The sequence below is a fragment of the Ictidomys tridecemlineatus genome, chromosome 4 (genome assembly GCF_052094955.1).
Source record: "Ictidomys tridecemlineatus isolate mIctTri1 chromosome 4, mIctTri1.hap1, whole genome shotgun sequence".
Lineage (NCBI taxonomy): Eukaryota > Metazoa > Chordata > Mammalia > Rodentia > Sciuridae > Ictidomys > Ictidomys tridecemlineatus.
The window spans coordinates 15,685,842-15,707,542 of record NC_135480.1 but is presented as its reverse complement, the minus strand read 5'-3'; the positions used below and the strand labels follow the sequence as shown (position 1 = coordinate 15,707,542).

General features: G+C 33.5%; 2 protein-coding genes and 1 pseudogene across 2 annotated transcripts; 1 reads left to right on the top strand and 2 right to left on the bottom strand.

Moving 5' to 3' along the window:
* Positions 1 to 2,507: 2,507 nt before the first annotated feature.
* Positions 2,508 to 3,443, bottom strand: LOC144376626 (olfactory receptor 5M5-like). Its single transcript, XM_078044876.1, has one exon. The coding sequence runs from the start codon at positions 3,441 to 3,443 to the stop codon at positions 2,508 to 2,510; it is 936 nt and encodes a 311-aa protein (XP_077901002.1).
* Positions 3,444 to 9,055: 5,612 nt separating this feature from the next.
* On the top strand, positions 9,056 to 10,014 carry LOC144376625 (olfactory receptor 5M5-like; annotated as a pseudogene).
* An 8,583-nt stretch (positions 10,015 to 18,597) lies between these two features.
* On the bottom strand, positions 18,598 to 19,536 carry LOC101956478 (olfactory receptor 8K3). The gene has a single exon (XM_005331692.2). The coding sequence runs from the start codon at positions 19,534 to 19,536 to the stop codon at positions 18,598 to 18,600; it is 939 nt and encodes a 312-aa protein (XP_005331749.1).
* Positions 19,537 to 21,701: the final 2,165 nt, after the last annotated feature.

Sequence of the window (21,701 nt, the reverse complement as noted above, 5' to 3'; positions counted from 1 at the left end):
AAGAAAAAATCTAAAACATTAAGAAAATTATAACAGAAAAAAAGCAAAAAGAATTATTTAAATAACACATAAAATACAACTATACAGTAAGGTTAATAAATATGAACTGTGTATGACTGGAATTTTGATCAGTTTTAGAGCACTTGCTTAGTATGCACAAAGTCCTTGATTTGACACAAGCATCTCAATTAAAAAAAAAGAAGAAGAAAAGAGTATGTTATGTTAAGATGAATAATTTTCATCCCACCAAATGTATGTTGCATAAAAAAATTACACACAAGCTATAAATATGTTGAAATATTTACAATACATAAAACACTCAAATATTTGGACCTAGTAAAGAACACATAGGAGTTAGTATAAATGGAAAAAATAAAGATAAAACAAAAAATGCACAAGGAATATGGATACAGACTGAATATGAAAAGGGAAATTTTAATTAGTGTCAATTATTTTAAAATAAGTCATTTGTGAAGATGATTCAAACTCAAGAGAAGAAACAAAAATGTACTTTGCATCCATCAAATTGGGAAACATTTAAGATGTCCAACCATGTTGGTGTTGGCAAGAATATGGAATAAAGAGAAAACTCAAATCCTGTCGGCAGGTATGAATTGGTAAAGCCAATGGCTGTATGTAGTTAAAGATGCTCATGTCTTAGGACCCCAAAATTACCAACCTCCAAGAGTGACTCTTTCAATGGAACATATTTAGAATTACAGAAGCAAATTTGTCACTTTGTCTTCATTTTTCAGGAAAGTAAAGAAGTGATATTGGCCATCAAGAATGAAAGGGACACATAATATGACATTATTTACATTGTGGCATAGAGTTTAGCAGTGGAAACTGCTGCCACATGAATCAGCATGGATGAATCTGTCAATATTAGGGGAAAATAAAATAAATTGCAGAAAGATACATAGAATGATTTCAACACTATGAAGTTTTAAATCTAGCAAAACAACACTATTTAATCCTTCAGATACATAAACACCTGGAAAACGAAGGGACTCTATGCAGGGATAAGAAACATGAAATTTATACTAGCATTTATCATACAAAATGGGGAAACAAACAAACTAAGGCAGCAAAGAGTCGATTTTGTAATATCTGAATTACCTGAAAATATTACTTTGCATGGAGATGTCATAATGACTAGTTGGGCTCACAAAGGAGTGTCTACATCATTTTCTATTTTGGGCTATAGGTTCAAAACGTTTCATTAAAGAATTTAACAAGTAAATCCTAAAAATTATTAATAATATAGGTAAATATCAAATTTGTCATACCTATAGATATTTTAACTTTTTTCTTTCATTATATTGGAGACCGAACTCAAGGCCTCACACATGCTAGGCAAGGGCTTTATCATTGAGCCACATCCTCAACACCATTTTAACTTTTTAAGAACCAACAATGAAACAATAAAGTGAAATAGGAATGAACTGGCAATATATAAAATTAATAACATTTTAACTTTTCAAACGATATGACATTAAAAACAGATAATAAGACACGTATGTATTTATGTGTACATATACATATAAAGTACATATACACCTACACACAGCAAGAAAAGGTATATATCTTAATTAAAGAAGTCTAAATTTGGGCTGAGGATATAGCTCAGTTGGTAGAGTGCTTGCCTCATATGCACAAGACACTGGGTTCAATCCCTAACACCACACACACATAAAAAAGTCTCAATTTAAAAAAAATATGAATTTCAGAATTTTAAAATAGGCAATATGAAGATGTGGATTTGTAACAAGATCAGTTAGAATCAGCAATAAACAAATTATCTGTAACAAATTTTAAACAAACACTCAAATATCCATGTATGTATATGGCTAATACTCAAAAGCAATCTATTTATTTCAAAAGAACAGGAAATGATGATTAATGAGTGAGGGAGGGTTGATGTGGTGGGCGATAAACACTCATCAAAAATATTCAAAGCTCTTCTAAAGGAAATTCGACATTTCCACTAACAACCAATGGGAGAGGAATACATTGTATTAGTGTAAACAGTTGGAAGATAGATCTTAAAGGAAAAATCTAAAATATACACAAAAAAACATTAATTATAGTAGGAATGTGGGGAGTTTCTGGAAAATTGTATGGAGGTCATTAAACACCACAGATACCTAAGTAATTGTCATGATCATAGGAATTTGTACTTTACAACTTTATCAATGTGAGTACCATGGATGGAATTATTTGTGGGTTTTGTTTTGTTTTGTGATAGGATCATCTTTTCTGAATTGGTTTTTATAGAGCAATAACAATGTCTCTAGGCTTAGCATTGAATTTGATTTTTTTTGAAAAAATAAAAATTGACTGAGAAGGCACCATGAATTCCAGATAATAACATACAATATAAGTCCAATATGTGAATTAAGAAAGACAAAAAATTCAAAGACAGAATATGACATGCTAATTTAAAATTCTATTAATTGTGGAGATAATAAAGATATCTTTATATACCTGTGACCATGTCTAGCTTACTAAGCAAACAATTCCTTTTTGACAACTTTCCTTATTGCCATTTTAACATCTTTGTTCCTCAGGCTGTAGATCAAAGGGTTTAACATGGGACTCACAAAGATGTAAAATACAGCCACAATTTTCCCCTGTTCCACAGATGTCTCAGAAGGGGGTCTCAGGTACATGCAGAACAATGTTCCATAAAACACTGTGACGGCCGTCAGGTGGGACCCACAGGTAGAGAAGGCCTTCTGCCTGCCCTCAGCAGAGCGGATTCGAAGAATGGCAGCAAAGATGAAAATGTAGGAGATGAGGATGATGGCGAGGGAGCAGGTGAGGTTGGATCCAGCCACCACAAACATGGCAGTCTCTTTGACATAGGTATCTGAGCAGGCCAGCACCAGGAGAGGGGGGTCTGCACAATAAAAGTGGTTGACCTCATTGGGTCCACAGAAGGACAGACGAAGCATCAGGATGGTCTGGGCCAGACCATTTGCAAACCCATAAACGTAAGTAGCAGCCACAAGAGAGAGACACACACGCCTGGACATCTTGCTACCATATAACAAGAGCTTGCAGATGGCCATGTAGCGGTCATAGGCCATCACTGTGAGCATATAATAGTCTGTGATCACCAGGGCAATGAAAAAGTGGAATTGTATAAAGCAACCAGTGAAGGAAATGGTTTTTCTCTTGGACAAGAAGTTAACCAGCATCTGAGGGGTGATGTTCGTGGCATAACAGAGATCTACAAAGGACAGGTGGCTGAGGAAGAAGTACATTGGGGTGTGAAGCTTTGAGTCAGCTCTAATTAAGAAAATCATGGTCACATTGCCGGTTACTGTGATGAGGTAGATGACCAAGAACACCACAAAAAGGACAGGCTGCAGCTCTGCTCGATCTGTCAGTCCCAGCAGGATAAACTCAGTTACCACCGTGTGGTTTTTCTTCAACATTATGTTTTCTTGGCTCTAAATAAGGCCTAAAGAAAAGGAATTAAAATTGCTTTTGTCTTTTGTCATATTTGACTTCCTTAATATCTGATACTTCTCTCTTCTCTCTATCTTTGGCATGTGCCATAAGAAGAAAACCCAATAACCATGTGACTGATGCATTAAATTAAAGTGTTATGGAGCTCCACAGTCAGATTTTTATTTTTTTATTTTTTTATTAGTTGTTCAAAACATTACATAGCTTTTGACATATCATATTTCATACATTTGATTCAAGTGGGTTATGAACTCCCATTTTTAAATAGGTCTCTCTCAGAACTTTCTGCAGGTCTTTTTATATTTGAGGAGACTTTATATTTTTCCATGACTTTGTGATATTTGTTCATCTACCATTTCCTTGAATGTGTGTGTATGAATGTTGCTTCTCTAAAATTTTAATTATTTGTTTATCATACACTTTGGATATGGTATCAAAATGCCAGCCATTGAAACTTATGTACATTTTTCACAGCTGAATGAACTTAGGAATGTTAAACTGAAGGAACATGCACATCTTTGTAGATGTAGAATTTGTTTCCTTCACCCTCTGAACCCAAGATTGATTTAAAACTGTCCTTTCAGCATGTAATATATGGTAACTTTTTCCATCTAGTCTCCTCAGGTAGTCTTTATAACACCAAATTTTTGCTAACTTTTTGCCCAGCTGGAAAAATATAATTGTTTTGGGGGCAACAAAATTCAAAAGTAAGTCTTTTTTTGTTTGTTTGAATCTTAGGGATGCTTTATTGCTTTATCATTGAGCTGTATTTTCAGTCTTTGTTTTTCCCCCAAGACTAAGCCACACAAATTTACTAAGTATTTCTTTATGCTTCCCAGGCTGGCCTTGAACTTGGAATTCTCCTGTCTCAGCCTCTGGAGTTGATTGGATTACAGGTGTGGCCACCCTTCCTGCCACAAAAGTAATTCTGAACTATTTTTATCTATACAAGATATATACAGCACACGAACATTATTCATTTGTTTTTGCACACAAGTATATTGGCAGATTTAAAGACTCATAATGAAGCATGTAAGTAAAAACATAATGTATTAATAGGCTATGGTAGGATGGTAGGGGAGACGATAAAGCAAAATAAGAGAAATGAAATTCTATATGTATTGGTTTGCTATAATTCTACCCCATTCTATTTCTTGCAAAAAAAATTTAAATGCTATAACATAACCATATTATAGTTACCTTAAAACATAAGCTATTTATACTTTACATCATAGAGAAATAATAGTAATATTGTTATATAACTGAGAGCATACTTTGTATATCATAAATTGTATCTTCTAACATTTAAGCAAGATATAAGTGACCATGAAGACCATTATGGAAAACAAATATTCTCCTTTGATGATGTGTACCCAGTTGAGTTGATGTTATATGACTTTTGTTTAGTAACTTCAGTTTCATGATGGAAACAGGTCACTTTGCAAAAGCACTTCTTAAACTTGACTTTCAAGTATTTTTGCTCTTTTCATTATCCTATTCCACACATGAGAACTTTGAACTTAAGGGCCAGGGTAAGAAGATGCAAAACTGTCATCTAACAGAATGAAATATTTATTATATTGGATTTTTATTATATTTAAGCTAAACCTTTATTATTCTTTTAAGCACACAAGGTCCCACTGAATTTTATCATAATAATTGCCAAAGAGGTAGACAGATATTTGTTGCTGAAAGATGTTTTTCGTGTCTTTATTGAAATGTTAATCAATATTGAAAACAACTAACATATATATTTATTTTTTACTGTGGAGAATTTAAGTTATTCAAGCAGTAAGCGTTCTAGATAGTTTAACAGAGTACTTTTTAGTAAAGAGCCTTCCTTCTAAGGTAACCAATATCCTCCATGATTTCTGTCAGGAAAACTCAGAGAAAAGCATTTGCAAGCAGCATAGGTGGCTCTGGGGCATCCCAGGCTTTGCCCTCCTGACATTGACCTTATTCTGAGACTCTGTCATGAGAATGCTTCCTGTCACTTCTTAGTCCCAGAAAGAATCTAAATCATTAGTCCTCAGCTTGAATAAAGGTATTGTCTCCTTGGCATGTTTTCATGGCTCAGTTTGAAGTAGAAAGATAAATTTGAAGAAGTAGACTTCATTAAATGTTTCTTTTAACTAACCTTAAATAATCAATATGGATTTTAAACCCAAAGTGGCTATTTCTCAAACAGAAGTTATAGACATTATAATACATAATGCTTATAAAGTAAATTGGTGAACTTAGAAGGAATCATACATTTTACTTAATACCACCCATTAATTTGTTTCTCTTGCATGAAGCAAGAGAGAGCAGTGCTGTTTAATTATTGAAAGTCAACCAAGTAACAGTTACTGGAAGTTTGCATTACCACATTGTGGATGCACAATGTTTCTCTACTTCCTAGTTGTGTGGCCTCCAGGAAATTATTAATCTCTCTGTGCCTCAATTATGGTATTGATGAAATTTGGTTAGTAACAGTGATTGCTTCTATGGGAGGTAATTATATCATGAAAACCTTTCAAGATATGTCTGGCATGTAAAATCATTTAAAAATCTACACCTATGGATATTATGATGAATGAGGAAGGAGTATTTTAATATAAAATCCAGCCTCCAAGCACAAACTCCTTAGGGCCAAGGATTGTATCTAATCAGCAATCAGACCAACATCTAGATCAATATCTTCCCAATGGGAAAAGTCAATAATTATTGATGAAATTGATGTTCTCTTTGGTCTCATTTTCTCACCATTCTTAACATCATTCTACTGTACATTTATTTATATGTACCTTGTTCTGAGAACAATACCATCATTTTAATAAATTAATTTGCAATTTCATGATACTATAATCTAGCTCAGCTTATTTTTTTATCAATTTAAATGTTTATTTCTAGATATAAAATTTAAAATATGTCTAGTCCTACCTGAAAAGGTGGGTGGTCTCACAATGACAGGATTCATATGAAGAATCTGAAGAGTTTATAAGGGAGTATTCTAATCCCTATGGTCCAATTATATCACACAGAAAACCATTTGATTATAATATATCACCATCTTGCTATTCTGAAAATTCTCAACTCATTAAGAACTTGATCTTTGCTCAATTCCCACAATCTCCAGGGAATCAAATCTCCCAAGGATGATGAAGCAATAGGGCTCATTATTCATTTTAGTTCATGCCATCTTAATATTCACTAACTTCAGAAAATATAAAGTTTTCTTATTTATAATCTGTAAAATAGAATACTGTATGTCATACGGAGAAAGTTATGAAGTCTGGAAAGCACAGAAATTTCGATTTACTCGTCTTGAACCTGGGCTAGTTACTTGCCAATTTAGAACCTTGTATATTTATCTTTTTAATAGAAATAATAACAACTAGAAATGCATTGTGTTTCCTATCATTAGCCACAGTAGCTTCAATTTCCTTCAATGATTGTCTTTAATCTTGCTTTTATTCTCAATATTTTTCATTAAGTGCCCTTAAGTTTACCCATCTGAGCAGAATTTTGTTCTAACTCTCTGACCTAGGCCAGAATGAGTCCCAATAGTTACTCAACTGAGAATACAGTAGAGGTAATAACAGGCATAATAGTAATATTTTTGTTGTTAAAGATTTAGGATATTACTGGGTTCACCATTGTTAGAGCTTCAGAGGCCAGGGAAACATCATCTTTTTGCATCTGAACTCACTTGAGGCTTTATGTAGAAAGGAGATATTATAATTGCAAAGAGTACTGCAGTTAATTTGAGTTTTTCAATGTGGTTTAGGCTTGCTTTTCTGCTCCTTTCTTCTGAATAAATAACATATAGACCCAGGAGAGCAACAGAATAACTCTTGCTCTCTCTTCCCTTTCCAGGGCCATGATCAGCCTCTACATCCATATCAAACATGTAGGAGAACAGCATGCTTTGGATTCAGAGCCAGGAACCTTCAATTATGCTTCACTTGTTCACCATCTAAGTCAGCAATTAGATGACTTTATCACTAGAAGAGCCATTTCAATAAAATTATGCAATGAGTCTGTGAAGCTGAAGTTCTGCTACGAAAACCAATGTGCATTAAAGGTCCTGCAGAAGTTTCGCCTGAGTAGAACACCATGACTGTGGAGAGGTGGAATGAGGTGAGAAAAGAGCCAAAATGATCTTAGGTTATCTTAGGCCCTTAAGGAAACTATTCACTTTTAACCTTTGCATCTAGCCGAACATTCTTGTAACTCTTAGATAAATCTCACAGAGTATATTGTTAAAGCTTAAAAGACCTGTATCCTTCATTGACCCTAAATCCAAAATGTCATAACATTTGAAACCTACATAAAAAAAATCCCTTGCTCTGTGTGGCTACCTACTTAATGCCTCCACCAGCAAATATGTTGAATGTATTGATTTATGCCCTTCACTGTTATATAAAAAATACATAATCACACACACACATTTTTGGTGCATCTGTATTCCTAAACTAAGCATATTTGATTCAGAATAAGCTATTATTTATTTCTTTAAAGCATAGTTGGTAACAAGTCACTCAAAAATCTGGGTAAAGAATACTCTAGGCAGAATAACTGCATATGCAAGACCCTGTGGTGAAGTGTGCTCAGCATATTCTCAGAACAACTAGAAGGTCAACATGACAGGAGAAGAAAATCTGAAGAGTTAAGAGACATGGTAGGAAGACATTGCATAGGTCCCTAGAAAGTGTAGATGTTAGTCCAAGCATGATAGTAAAACTTGGACTATTTTACCAAGTCAGTATCATGATGTGATTCATTTTCTCTCTTACCACTAGCCATTGTTGGAGAATATGGAATTTTATTTGCGAAAGGAGAGAAATCATTGCAGGAGCTTAGACAGGAGGTAATTTTGCCTTAGAAAGGATAGATAACAGAGATGACATGACTTCTTGATGGATCAGATTTAAAGTTAGAGTTAAAGAATATGAGAAAAATTGAAGTATAAACATGGAATATGAAATTAAAATGGAATGTTGTGAGATAAAAGGATATTTGCAAGATCAGACATGAATATTTAGGCAAAGAAACATTCCAAATTATCAGTTGTTGATTTGGAACAAAGGAGCTGGAATGAACAGAACCCAAAGTATCAGGGAGGTGTTCATTGCTGTGGAATAGTAAGTAAGAAAGGAGGAAGAAATAGAAGCTGAATGCATCAAGATAGACTCTCAAGAAAGATGCATACCCCGATTTATAGAAGATTTGCTTTAGCTGGCAATGTTAAAAACCAGTCTATGCAGGAGTACCTATTGGCCCCATTCCCTTATCAGACTATGGCAGCAACCAGGGTGGAGGATCAGGAGTCCTGATTCTGTGCCCCAATTAGCAACACTTATATGCAAAAATAAATCATTGTTATGTTAACATTCCATTTGGGAAATGCAAAAATGTACAATGCAAGAACTTTAAAAAAAAATCTCCAATATGGCCTGGTTTAATCAGCATCACAAACCACTTGCAGGTATCTGTTGAGACTTTTCCAGTTTGTTTCAGTGTTCGTTAATTTTGGTTATTCTCAGATTGTATATATATTTTCTCTCTCTTCTTTTTCCTATTTGAGAGTGTGAAGATGAGGACATACCTGGAACACAATGACATTGAGGTGATTGAGATCATCCTGCTCGGACTGGCCAGTCTGGCAAAGCTGCAGCCGGTTCTGTTCATGGTGTTTCTCCTGATTTACCTCATCACCCCACCTAGGAACTTGGGAAGCATTTTACTAATCAGATTCATTGTTCAAGTGAACCCCCATGTACTTTTTCTGCCTCATGTAGCATGCAGAGATCATTTTATACCAATAATGTTTTCCCACAGATGCTTCCTAAGTTCTTGTCTAAGGAGAAAACTGTTCCTTCACCAGTTGTCTGGCCCAGTGTTTTGATTTTGTGACTCTGTTCCTTACTATTACCTGCTTGGTTCCTTGGCCTATGACAGCTACATGACAATCACAATCTTCAAGAATCTACATTATAACAGCAAAATGTCTGGGTCAGTTTGCAACTTCCTACTCACTTTTCCTTACCCCTGGGTTTCTATGGTGGACATGAGGCAGGTGATATTGATCTCTGTCTTGTCCTTTTGTGGACCCAACAGTACAATCATTTCTGTCCTCTCTTAATGTTGGTATGTTTTGTCACTCACATAAAGCAAACCACCACATTCTTATCTGCAAGGGTTAATCTCACAGATTCCCTACTCATTATCCTCATCTCCTACATCTTCAACTTCATCACCATTATGAGGATCCATTCCAAAGGATAACAGCAAAAGAAACCTTTTCTGCCTATGGCTCTTACCTGACAGCTGTCACTATATTCTGTGCGTCCCTCTTCCATACCTATCTGAGACCAGCAAATGAGTGATATGTTGAGCAAGGGAATTCTACCAGTGTTTTGTGAGCCCATGCTGAATACATTTATCTACAGCTTGAAGAACAAGGATATAAAATGGGCTTTGAGAAGAGTTGGTAAAATGGAAAGAAGAATACTTGGTAAAATGGAAAGAAATTCAATATTAATAGTCCCCTGATTAAAAACAACAATAACAAAAAATCAGTCTTTAAAAACTCCAAAAGTTTCTCTGTGAAGTTGTATTTACATATCCTATTCTTATATGTTTTAACATTTCTTTCTTTTTGGATGCACTAATGTGCAAAATCTCCATGAGTAAATGAATATCCATGTTTCACAGCACCTTCCAATCACATTGAGTGTTAGTTTTCATTTTGTGCATGTTCAATCATGGTGCATGTAAAATGCCCATGGACAACATTCATGCATCAGATACAACTTATTGAAACTTGGCTGTTATTGTTTTGAACTTCTTCCTACTGCTGTCATGTGTTAGGAACTATAATAGTGATATTTATACTCAAGAAAAATAACACCTTTATTTCTAGAAACTTTTTCTAGAAAATTATGCTGCAGAATAATGATTTTATTGTTAAATTTTGATTTTATTGTTAAAAGCTGCTGTTGACATTAATGTTCCAACTCTACCACTCCAAATAAATAATCATGGATTTTTTTAACTCTGGGCTTCACATTGATATTTTCATTGTTATATGAACAACTTTGCTTATGCTTTCTTTTACAGTGTTTAAACTGCTGTGAATACCCTAATAAACACTTTTCTTCCTGTGCATTCTACATTTATCTCTAGCAGTTCAATTTCTGTTGCTAATATCATCTGTGTCTCTACTTAACAACTTTGGAAGAATACAGTGTCATAAAAATTGAATTTCTTTGTTTGATAGTAGTAATGTGTGTCAGTTCTTGGTCACTGATAAAAATAAACCAGCTAGAATTTCTTGCAAGCTAGCAAAGTGCTCCCTATTGACCTGCATTCCAAGCTACCTTGGTCCATTCTCATTGATTATTCTGCTCAGCATGCTTTAAAATGTCCAGATTTTTCATATGCTTAAAAATAATTAAATGTACCACATACTTTGTTATTTTGATTTCTGTACTCTGAATAATTCTGTTTTTCATAAATATTATTGAGCTTTGTTGTGGAATACAGTCAATTGGAAACAATCCTTTTGGATATTGCTTTCATAATTTCTTAGATGAATCTAGAGCAGTAAGTATTCTAGGGCAAATTATTCTGCTCTAATGGAGTAAACTTTTTTTTTTTTTGAGTGCTATAGTCCTGACATATTGTCTATGAGTGTTGGACACTGTTCTCTTCAACATTCAGATGAGTTTTCTTCAGTTTTGGATGGATGCCATTGGCATGTTCCATTCAGTCACCTGTTGATTACTTGAGCATAGTTATCCTGAAAATAATCAAGCTATCTCTCTGAAGCTTGATGCATTTTGGCGGCTTTGTTTTTGTTTTGTTTTGTTGCAAATTCTAGCTAATTTATTTTATCATGCTCTCAACATTGTATATTCCCCTCAGTATTTTTCTAGGAATTCCTCAGACGTTTTTAAGCCAAAAAGGTGGGGATATCACAGGAATCACTTTATTTGTCTTTCATCATTTAGAGAAACTGCCTTTTATTGACTGGTGTTAGTTTTTGAAAATAAATGTATCTTATATGTTGTATATTTGTTTTGTTTTTGTTTTTCTAGTTTAAATGGGAGGTTAAACCCAGTCTCCATTTCTCCATATTGATTGGTAGAAAGAAATAAATATTCAGCATATATTAAGGTGAGCTCTGAAAATATTCTTTTCATCCTTTTAAAAATACTCTTCTTTGCTAACACTCTCATATCCATATCAATGTGAGCGAATGTTATTGAGTATTGTTTTGTTTTAAATGTCAAGACTCACATCAGTTTTCACTTCTGTTCCAACTCCAACAAAGCCCAATTAACAGGGGATATATTTAATTTTTGCAGTGTGCTTCAGCTGTGATCCACAGTGTCTGCAGTAAGAAGCCAAGAGTCACGTCCCTTGTTATTCATATATCTTTATGGAGAAATTGAATTTTCATATCCCAAACTTCTCTTCCTTTTTCTTTAGAGAGGAAGAATCTATAGTTTTCCTCCCTCTTTTTAATGGTCTCTAAGAAAGTTACATGTAATCTTTGCAGATTATTTTGCCTAAATCATCTAAGAGATTCAGAAAATTGGCTGGATTTTACCACTAATTGTCTGGGACATTCTACATATTCCCCAGTAAGAAATATAAATATAGAGTCAACTCAAAGAAAGGAGAAAAATAACATAAATGATCTGTACATTCCTGTGTAGACTAAAACATTTTAAAGATATTCATAACAATGGAAAATACTTTGAAACTGGCTTTCTCTCAGTAAAATGAACATGTCCAAAGCCATGATGGAATTTTAGAGGACATTAGTGCTAATGTGTAGGATTTTTATTTTAGATTATTACTCAGATAAAATATACAGCAGACATGAGGCTAAAATGTATCTGTTTGATCATACGTGTGTGTTAAATGTAACTATTCTCATATTCGAAAGACATTTGAGCTCTTATCTTGCCTGAAGACACATAACTAATGAATGACTAGAATACTTGGAATAGGAGCCTCATGTTATATGAATGACATATATAACTTTTCTTTTGTATGGAAAACCTATAATGATCATGATACTATAATGACATATTGCCTGAGCAAAGATAATAATTCTTTTGGATAATGTCCAGTATCCAAATTAATTTATCAAAATTAAAATCTGCTATGACAAGAACAGAGGGGAATTTTCATTCAAAAGGACATGGATCTAAATTGCACAAGTTGACATGTTTAAAAATACATTATATTTTTGCCTATTTCCTGACACCTAAATCAAGATATAAAACATTTTTAACGCCAAGGAAAGTTTCCTCACGCTTTGTACTCCCCAAGCCCAGCACAGCCTCCAGCCTAAGGAAATTTTCTAAACCCTTAATCCTGACAAACAACATTTTTCTGCCATCAGGCCACTAACATTTCTCCAGGATCCTTTTTTATTTTTCTTGAATTCATACAAGTAGAATCACACAAAACTTACTGTTAATTTTGCACCTTTAGTTCAGCATATTGCTTTCAAAATCATCTATGAGTTTGTTTTTTTATGTGATTTTCCATTGCATGAATGTATCAAAATTCTATAACTATTCTCTTATTGATGAATATTTGATTTTGGGCTTATTAGGGAAAATATAGTATGAATTCTAATACACAAGTATATTTGCAGATATGTGTACTTTTTTATGTTTATGAGTTTGAAAATAAGATCACTGGATCTTAGCTTATATAACATTCAACTTTAGAAGAAGCTGTCAGCTTTACAAACATTACCAACAACTGTGATATGTGAAGTTCTTATTTTCTCAGAATCCTTTCCAATATTTGGTATAGGAATATATTCTGATTTTTTAAACAAGAAATGGGAGATAGTGCAAGGTGGTATCTCATTGTGATTTGAGTTTTTATTTATCGGAAATTAATAACTGTGATAGCATTCCAGATACTTGGTCATCAATATATGGTCTTTTATGAAGTGATGAAACTTTTGCCCATTTAAATTGATTGTTTTTCTATTTTATTGATTTTTAAAATTTTTATATGCATGGTAATTAAAACTAGTTTTTTTTTCAGATTTTATTCTGGAAGTCTTACTATTTTGACTTTTGTTTATATTTCTTTGACACAGATCCTGCAGGGATATAAAAGATAAGTATGCATCCACTAAGAGTGGCAGAAAGTTCTCCATCACCCTAAACTTTCACATGTACAAAACAGATTTTGATGCAGGGCACAAGATGGGCTAGAGAGTTCAGACAACTAGGTGTAGCCTCAGCTAAGCATCTAGAGTCACTGAATACTGCTAAGACATATAGGGAGCAAAAGGACATAGAGCTAGCCTATGTTGGGGGAAAAATCCTTGTTCTAATTTTCCTGTATATTTATACATCAAGAAATTTTGAATTTCATTTTGGACATTATAATATGCTATGGAGATGTGGTTATTTTAAATCATCCTCTTAAGAGTATTAATTTTATTTGTTCATTTTAAAATTTTTATTTGAGAAGGAAATTAACATGATGTGCCTCAAATTGCAAACTCATATTTAAGTAGGTTAGTGGCAGAGAAGTTGCCTAATGTACAAAGACTTGGGCTCAGTTTCCAGTACCACAATAAGTAAATAAATAATAACTAACTGTGGGTGTTAATGCAAATATCACTTAATATTTTCTTCTATTCTAGGCCCCTAGCATCTTTCTCCTATGTGCCAGATGGTCCAGGGGATGGAATTGTGCAGAATTCGTGCAAATATATTTCTTTTTCCCTGTTTGTATTCTGTCTGGGATTCATTCTTAATTTTCCTGTGGCTGTGATTATCACACACTTTGCCTTTTGGTTCTTTGTATCACAAAGACTGTGGGAGCCCTGTAAGATTTTTATCTAATGGTTTTGGCTGACAAGATCCCTCAAAATAAAAGTTGAAGAAATGGAAAAGTCATTCATTATCTCAGTGTCAAATCTTACTTTAAACCATGTAGAGTTTTGTTTGGGCGGACAGTTTGTTTATTAGCATGTCAGTTTATACATATTTTGAGGATTAATGCTAAGCTCTGTTAACATAAGGATTGGTGACTGCTTTCCTCTGGGGTGAATTCATCTGTCTGCAGCAGTCTCTTGTGAATGCTCTAAATTATTATTAAGTTCCATCAGTACCAGTTGCTAGAATGTTTTTATTACTATTGTTTAATTGACATCTCAAACCTGGGTGAACTGGTAATTTTCATCACAAAAATTCTGGAAATTTCTCTTTCCCTGGTAATTCTTTCAAAATCTGCTTTATGAAATTATACTGTAATATGTGTATTTTAGTGGTCATCCAAAGTCTCAAACAGCCTCCTAATCCCTTCTCTGATTCCACTCCAGTTCTCATCTCACACACACCAGGTGCCTCAGCCTGGCTTGTTCTGTGTGTCCTTTTTTAAACACAATTGTTGATTTCCCTTTATGTCCTGTCACTAACCACTATCAGGAACTGCTAAAGTACCCTTTCATAGACCACAGTCCCGTGCACCAAGTGTCAGATATCTGAGAACATAGGTTACATCTGTTTTCCAGTTTCCTGTTGTTTACAGAAGTGGTTGATAAAACACAAAAACCTAGTTAACAACATTGGCAAAGCTTTTAGGAAATTCACACCACCAATTTCAAAGGATCGGTATAATTTTGAGTTACCCTTCTCATTTTCCTGTGTGATAATCCATTTTTCCAGTGAATCACACTGCACATTTTAAAACATATTTCTTATTTTTAGAAGAAATTTCTGGATATTTTAATACATGTGTTTATTCATCTTCTGACTTGTTAAAATGAATCTTCATTTTTTGTGTTTTATTAAATTTATTATTACTATTGTTTAAATTATTGACAAATCATAATTGCATATTTACAGGGTACAATGTGGTGATATAATGTGATAAATAATAATAACCATTATTCTATTCTATTTCTGTGAATTCAAGTTCAACTACATTAGATTTCATGTTTAAGTAAAGATCATGTATTATTTCTCTAATATGCCTGGCTTAATTCAGCTGGCATATTGTCCTCTATATTTATTCAGATTACAGCAAATGACCGGAGTTCCTTCCTTTAAAGCTGTACTGTACTCCATTGTGTTAATATGCCACATTTTCTTTATTCATTCATCTACTGATGGACACTTACATGGTTTTCATTGTTTGACTATTGTGAAGAAATCACCATGGAAATACAAATGCCTCTTCTACATCTTGATTGCAGTCCCTTTGAAGATATGTATATTTGTGTGTGTGCGTATGTGTGTGTGTACACAAATATATGTATAGAAGTGGGATTACTGGGTCATTTGGCATTTCTATCACTAATTCTTGGGGGAACCTTCATACTAGTTTTTATAATAGTTGTAATAATTTACATTTCTATCAAAAATATATGAGTTTCTTGTTGTCCAAGTTTCTTACCACATTTGTTGTTTCTTTTAATAAATTTGGAAATTTAGCCATTTGGATAGGTATGAAGTAATAACTCATTACATTTCATAATATGTACTGATGCTGAGTATTTTTTACATACCTTTTGTCCACTTATGTCTTCTTCTGATGAATGTAAGTTCTCCTCCTCTAACTTTCTAAAATTTATTTTTATTTATTTATATTTATAGCAATAATGCATAATAGTGGTCCTACATGCAAATCAATGAACATTAGATTAGCTTCACTAAGGCTGAATCAATAGAGTGACAATTGGTTTTCTCTTTTGCTCTATATTGCTTACATAGATAACATATTTTTACTTTGGATGTTGATGAATATCATTTTTTTTCTGTATAGAAATAGAATGAATGACTTCTAATGATTGTGATTTATGTGTACTATTTCACCTTTTTTTTCTTTAGTATGTGTACATATGCTGAGTACACAAACTCTGTTCTCTGGTCTAATTCTAGTAAACAAAATAATATTGCTAACTTGTCACCAACCCATATATTAGATTCTCTATATGATTTTGTAAACTTCGCCTAGCCTTCTGTATATTTTAAAGCATCCTGGATTAGTTATAACACCTAACATAATGTAATGCCACACAAATAATTGTATATATACTATAATCTATTGTTTTATATTTGTGTTGTTTTTTTATTTCTGTATTGTTATTTTTATATTGTTTGGTTCATATTTGGTTAAATCATAGATTTGGAACTGAATGGGAATGATTATATGGTGTACTGCAGTCACCAAGCTGTACCATACACTCCCTTGAAGATACTCATAAGTCACCCTTTTGCCTTTTTCCTCCTGACCTGACACCTTAAAAAGTAAGATCTTAATCTCTGTCATCTCCCAGTGACAAAAGTGAAGCATATTAAGAGACAATATAGGAAAATTGTTAAGAGAATTCAAAGTGGATATTGATCAAATGGCTTTGAAAGCTGATTCAATTCCCGAATAGTTTGGTGAACTCTGGCAATTTACTTACCCTTTTCTCAGTCTCTACTATATCCTAGTAAAAAAATGGAACTTTTAGTAAGACATTCTGTAAAGCTATTGTGAAGGCTTAACTAAGACATGAAAAATTATATAGAACTAAATATATGTGATTTATTATTATTATTATATGATTGTACTGACCAACACCTCAAAAATTCATCTTAACTGAATCAATCATTTGATAATATTTTACTCACTTAACAAGGTACTATGCACTTTTTAGTGTTATTCCAATGTAATATTTTGTTCAAATTTTATTGGCTACCAGAAAACTTTTATTTCATTATGCTGATGTAAGCAAATATTCAAACTGATAGATTCAATTTATTCCTAGAACTACCAAAGAGAAAAAAAAAATCAGGAAAAAATGTCCCTAGGGAAACACAGGCAGTGGTATGAAGAAACTGTGCCTGGAAGGAAACAAACTCTATCTTTTCTTATTGACATAATCTCAGTTATATTAGAAATGTTCTAAGGTGCCATCTATAGGATTGTTTTCTTTCACTTCTCACAAGCAAAATGATCAAAAAAGATGCAGTCAAATCATGAAAGTATAGTGCATGATCAATACTGATCCATGTGGAGAAACAACAACCCAACAAATGGGAAACATATAATGATCTTTTTTAATACAAAATATGAAACAACTGGAACTTTACATTAAAATAATGATAATTACTTTTTCTTTACAAAAATATTACAATCCATGAAAACAAACAGCCAGAAATAAACTAGGAACAACCACTTCAGAAAAAGAGCCAACCTAAGGGCTTCTCTGAATGGATGCAAAAGATTATCTTAACTGGCACATCCACTGATGTGGAGCAAGTGGACTGATGGAGACAAATACAGGTACCAATGAGGACCTAAGGATTACTGAAAAACGAATTGTATCCAGTTAATAGACTTATATGTAGAAATGAGAGCATCCATGAGAGAATGGAACAGCAGTGTTCGGAATAGTTGCATTTGAGCAGATTCATATGACTAATTTATCTCTTTACACACCAGGTAAACATAGTGTATCAATTACAATTCCAAAATACACCATAAAAATGGTAAAGCCTGTAAAAACAAACAAACAGGAGTTATAGGAATACCAACACCTACACACAGGTGGAAAAGCAGCCCTGGATTTTATTCAAGTGGGAGAGAAAAACACAGAAACTCTTGCCACTTCCCTCTGCACCACCTACTGTCCCTATTCCCACTCAGCCTTTTCACTTCCTTTGCTTGGTTTCTTTACAACATTCCATTGTGTTATAAAGTTGACTTATATATTGACATATTATGTATAACATATTCATTGAACTCTCTCAGGGAAGGTAAATATATGTTACTATTTATTGGTTCATTTATTAATTGATGTATTTTTGTGTATGTATAAATGTATGTATGTATTTATTTTTGAGAATCTGAGGATTGAATTCAGATCTTCTTGCATGCTTGGGGAATGCTTTCCTACTACTGAACTACATCTTCAGCCCTTTTACTACTCTTTTTTTTTTAAATTAATCTTCTTAGAGTAGTTACATGTGTCTAGAATATATGAAAACACATGGATATGTAGTTTAATGCATTTGTTCTTGCCATTGACTTTCAATACACACAGACCAAAAATTTATGTCCATAGTCTAATTTATAAGAATCATATTGAGAACATTAAGAAACAACATTGCATAAGTTTTTCCATATCCTTTCAAGGGCGTATTTTACATCTTTGTTCCGAAAGCTATAGATCAAGGGGTTCAACATGGGGATGATCAATGTATAAAATATGGAAGCTACTTTATCAGTATCAAAGGAGTGACTGGATTTGGGCTGCACATACATAAATATCAAAGTCCCATAGAACACTATGACTACCGTCAGATGGGATCCACAAGTAGATAAAGCTTTGTGCCTTCCTTCAGCAGAGTTCATCCTGAAAATGGCTACAAGGATGAGGAGGTAAGAAAATAGGAGTATCACAAGGGATGAAACCAGATTAAACCCAGCTGAAATCAAAATGATTAATTCAATTTCATGTGTATTTGAGCACAACAAAGATATCAAGGGGAGACTGTCACAGAAATGACTTATAATCTTGTTGCCACAAAAAGGTAAATTAAAAATTTTTATGGTGATTAGAAGAGAAATAAATATGCTGTAGAGATAAGGAATTGCTACCAGCACATGACATAGTCTTTGTGACATGATGACAGTGTAGAGCAGTGGGTTGCAGATGGCCACATAGCGGTCATAGGCCATTGCAGACAGAATAAAAAGTTCACAAATGATGAACACAAGAAAGAAAGCTAGCTGTGTGGCACACAAAAAATAGGAGGTTGTATTCTCATCCACAACAAAATTTACTAACATTTTGGGGCCCACAACTGTAGAATAACCAAGATCAGTGAGAGCCAGGTGTCTGAGAAAAAAGTACATGGGTGTTTGAAGGCTGTGGTCCACCTTGGTGAGGATGATCATGCCCAAGTTGCCCAGCACTGTGACCACAAAGATGATGAGGAACAGCCCAAAAAAGGGAGCCTGCAGTTCAGGGCGTGAGGTGATGCCCATCAGAATGAACTCATGCACCAGGGTGAGATTGTGTTTTTCCATCGATGATTATCACAAAACCTATTTGGATACAGACATCAGCACAGTCAGAAACTCTTCAGAATTGTCTCCTGAGATATTTTGGGGTATATAAGCATGTGTAAATGAGATACATCCAAACTCTCGAATTTATGATATTCGAAAGTAAGCATATTTTTACAAATAAAAAATATGTCTAAGTAGTACTATAGATTCACCCAGACAGATTGGTTGTTCTGTTTGGCCTGATTTTATTTCCAAGGTCTAGGGATATATTCTAGGCATTATCCTCGTCACACCTCTGTGGTAGACTACAATTGGCCCCCAATATTTGGAAGGCAGTTAAACTAGTAAACATTTGACTATATCCAATATTCAGCCCAAAATATTATTAGAACTAATGTTGAAAAACCCCAGTAAGATATATAGGTAGATGGATAAATAATAGAAGTAAAATACAGCAGAATACAACAGACACTAATATAGTAGTATGTAAAAACGTGGATGTATAACCAATGTGATTCTGCAATCTGTATACGGGGTAAAAATGGGAATTCAATCCACTTGAATCCAATGTATGAAATATGATATGTCAAGAGCTTTGTAATGTTTTGAACAACTAATAGTAAAAAAATGAAAAAGAAGTAAATGGAGACATATGAATATATTTTAAAAGTTAACACAAAATTAAATTTTGTATTATATTTATTTTTTTTCAGTGTAATGATCCCTTTTACTCAGTGTTTAATATATCAAATACACATACTTAAATAATATTGGCAAACATTAATCTGAGGGGATTTAGTTATTGACTATGAATTGCATATGGTAAAAACCATAGTTTTCCTATAATGTAATGAAAGATTAAAGTGTTTTTTCTTACTGTTTCTGGAATTCTATGAAATAAAACAACTGCTGTTTTATATATTATTATCTCCTTTTATTACTGATCATTGCTGCTTTTAAAATTATATTCTAAAAGATTCCATTTATTTTTTTTGTCAAATTGCTCTACAAATTTCAGAACATCAGAATTTTTCCATCAGCATAAAATTGGATACATAAAAGACTCCTTCCAGAGGTGTGTTTCATAGTTGAATGAGGGATAGAAGCTCCTTGTATACTATTCAAGGTGTAAAGACAGAATCAGACCTACAGATATAATTAAATAATCATTAAACACTAAACTATTCTCAAAGTCTCAAAAAGAAAATCCTAGGGAAACTAATAACTATTGGGAAGGATATTTCAAATGAGAAACTGAATCCATTCAGGTTTATAAACCAGAAATTAAAAGAATGAAGTAAAATAAAACACCTTCGTTGTGCTTCATTTGGTCTCAGTTTTGGCTTTTGTTATGAGATAAAATTATTCAAACAAAACTTAAAAATTCTTAAGTAGTACCATGATGATTCTTCAAGGATGAACCCTCATGATAACATAAAAATATTAATGTAGGAGAAAAGAAAAGGACTTATAACTGCTAAGGCATTATTGAATGGTGGAAAGCACAGAGTATACAATGAGAAATAATAATATTTGCCATGGTTTTGCCATCAAATTAAAGTTAAATTTGCAAATGTTACTGAAAACATGTGAATAGCTCAAAAACATCATCACGTAAAATATTTTGAGTTTTTTACCTGTAATGATATCTCTATCTTGGCTCTGTCATATGCTTCTTATGTGACTTAGTGAGAAAAATTTATAGAGATTTTTTTTTAATCTTTTGAGATTTGAGATGCCCTAAAGAATTGACAAGCAATTTGCTGATTTTCCCTAAATTATTTGAGAGCTTAATAGAATCCCTAGAACTGGTTCACTAATTGTCATGGACAATTTTATTCACAAGTGTATCAGTGAGGGTGTTTTTGAAAAACAGTGCATAGGGAGAGAGAAGTTTTAATGAGGAAATGGCTCATACAATTATGGAGGTTGAGAAATTCGATGAGTCGCTATCTGTAAGTTAGAAGCATAGAAAAGTCTGTGTCTTATTCTATTCGAAGCTTGGAAATGAGGTGGCCAATGCTTCCAGTTCCAGTCTGAGACTAAAGTCACAGGAATCTGCAGGTTGGGAGGAAGGGACAGCTGATGGTAGAAGACAGATCTCCCAGCTAAAGCAGAGAGCTATGGTCTGTTCCTCTACCTGTTGGCTCTACTCAGGGTCTCAGCGGGTTGAATGGATGCAC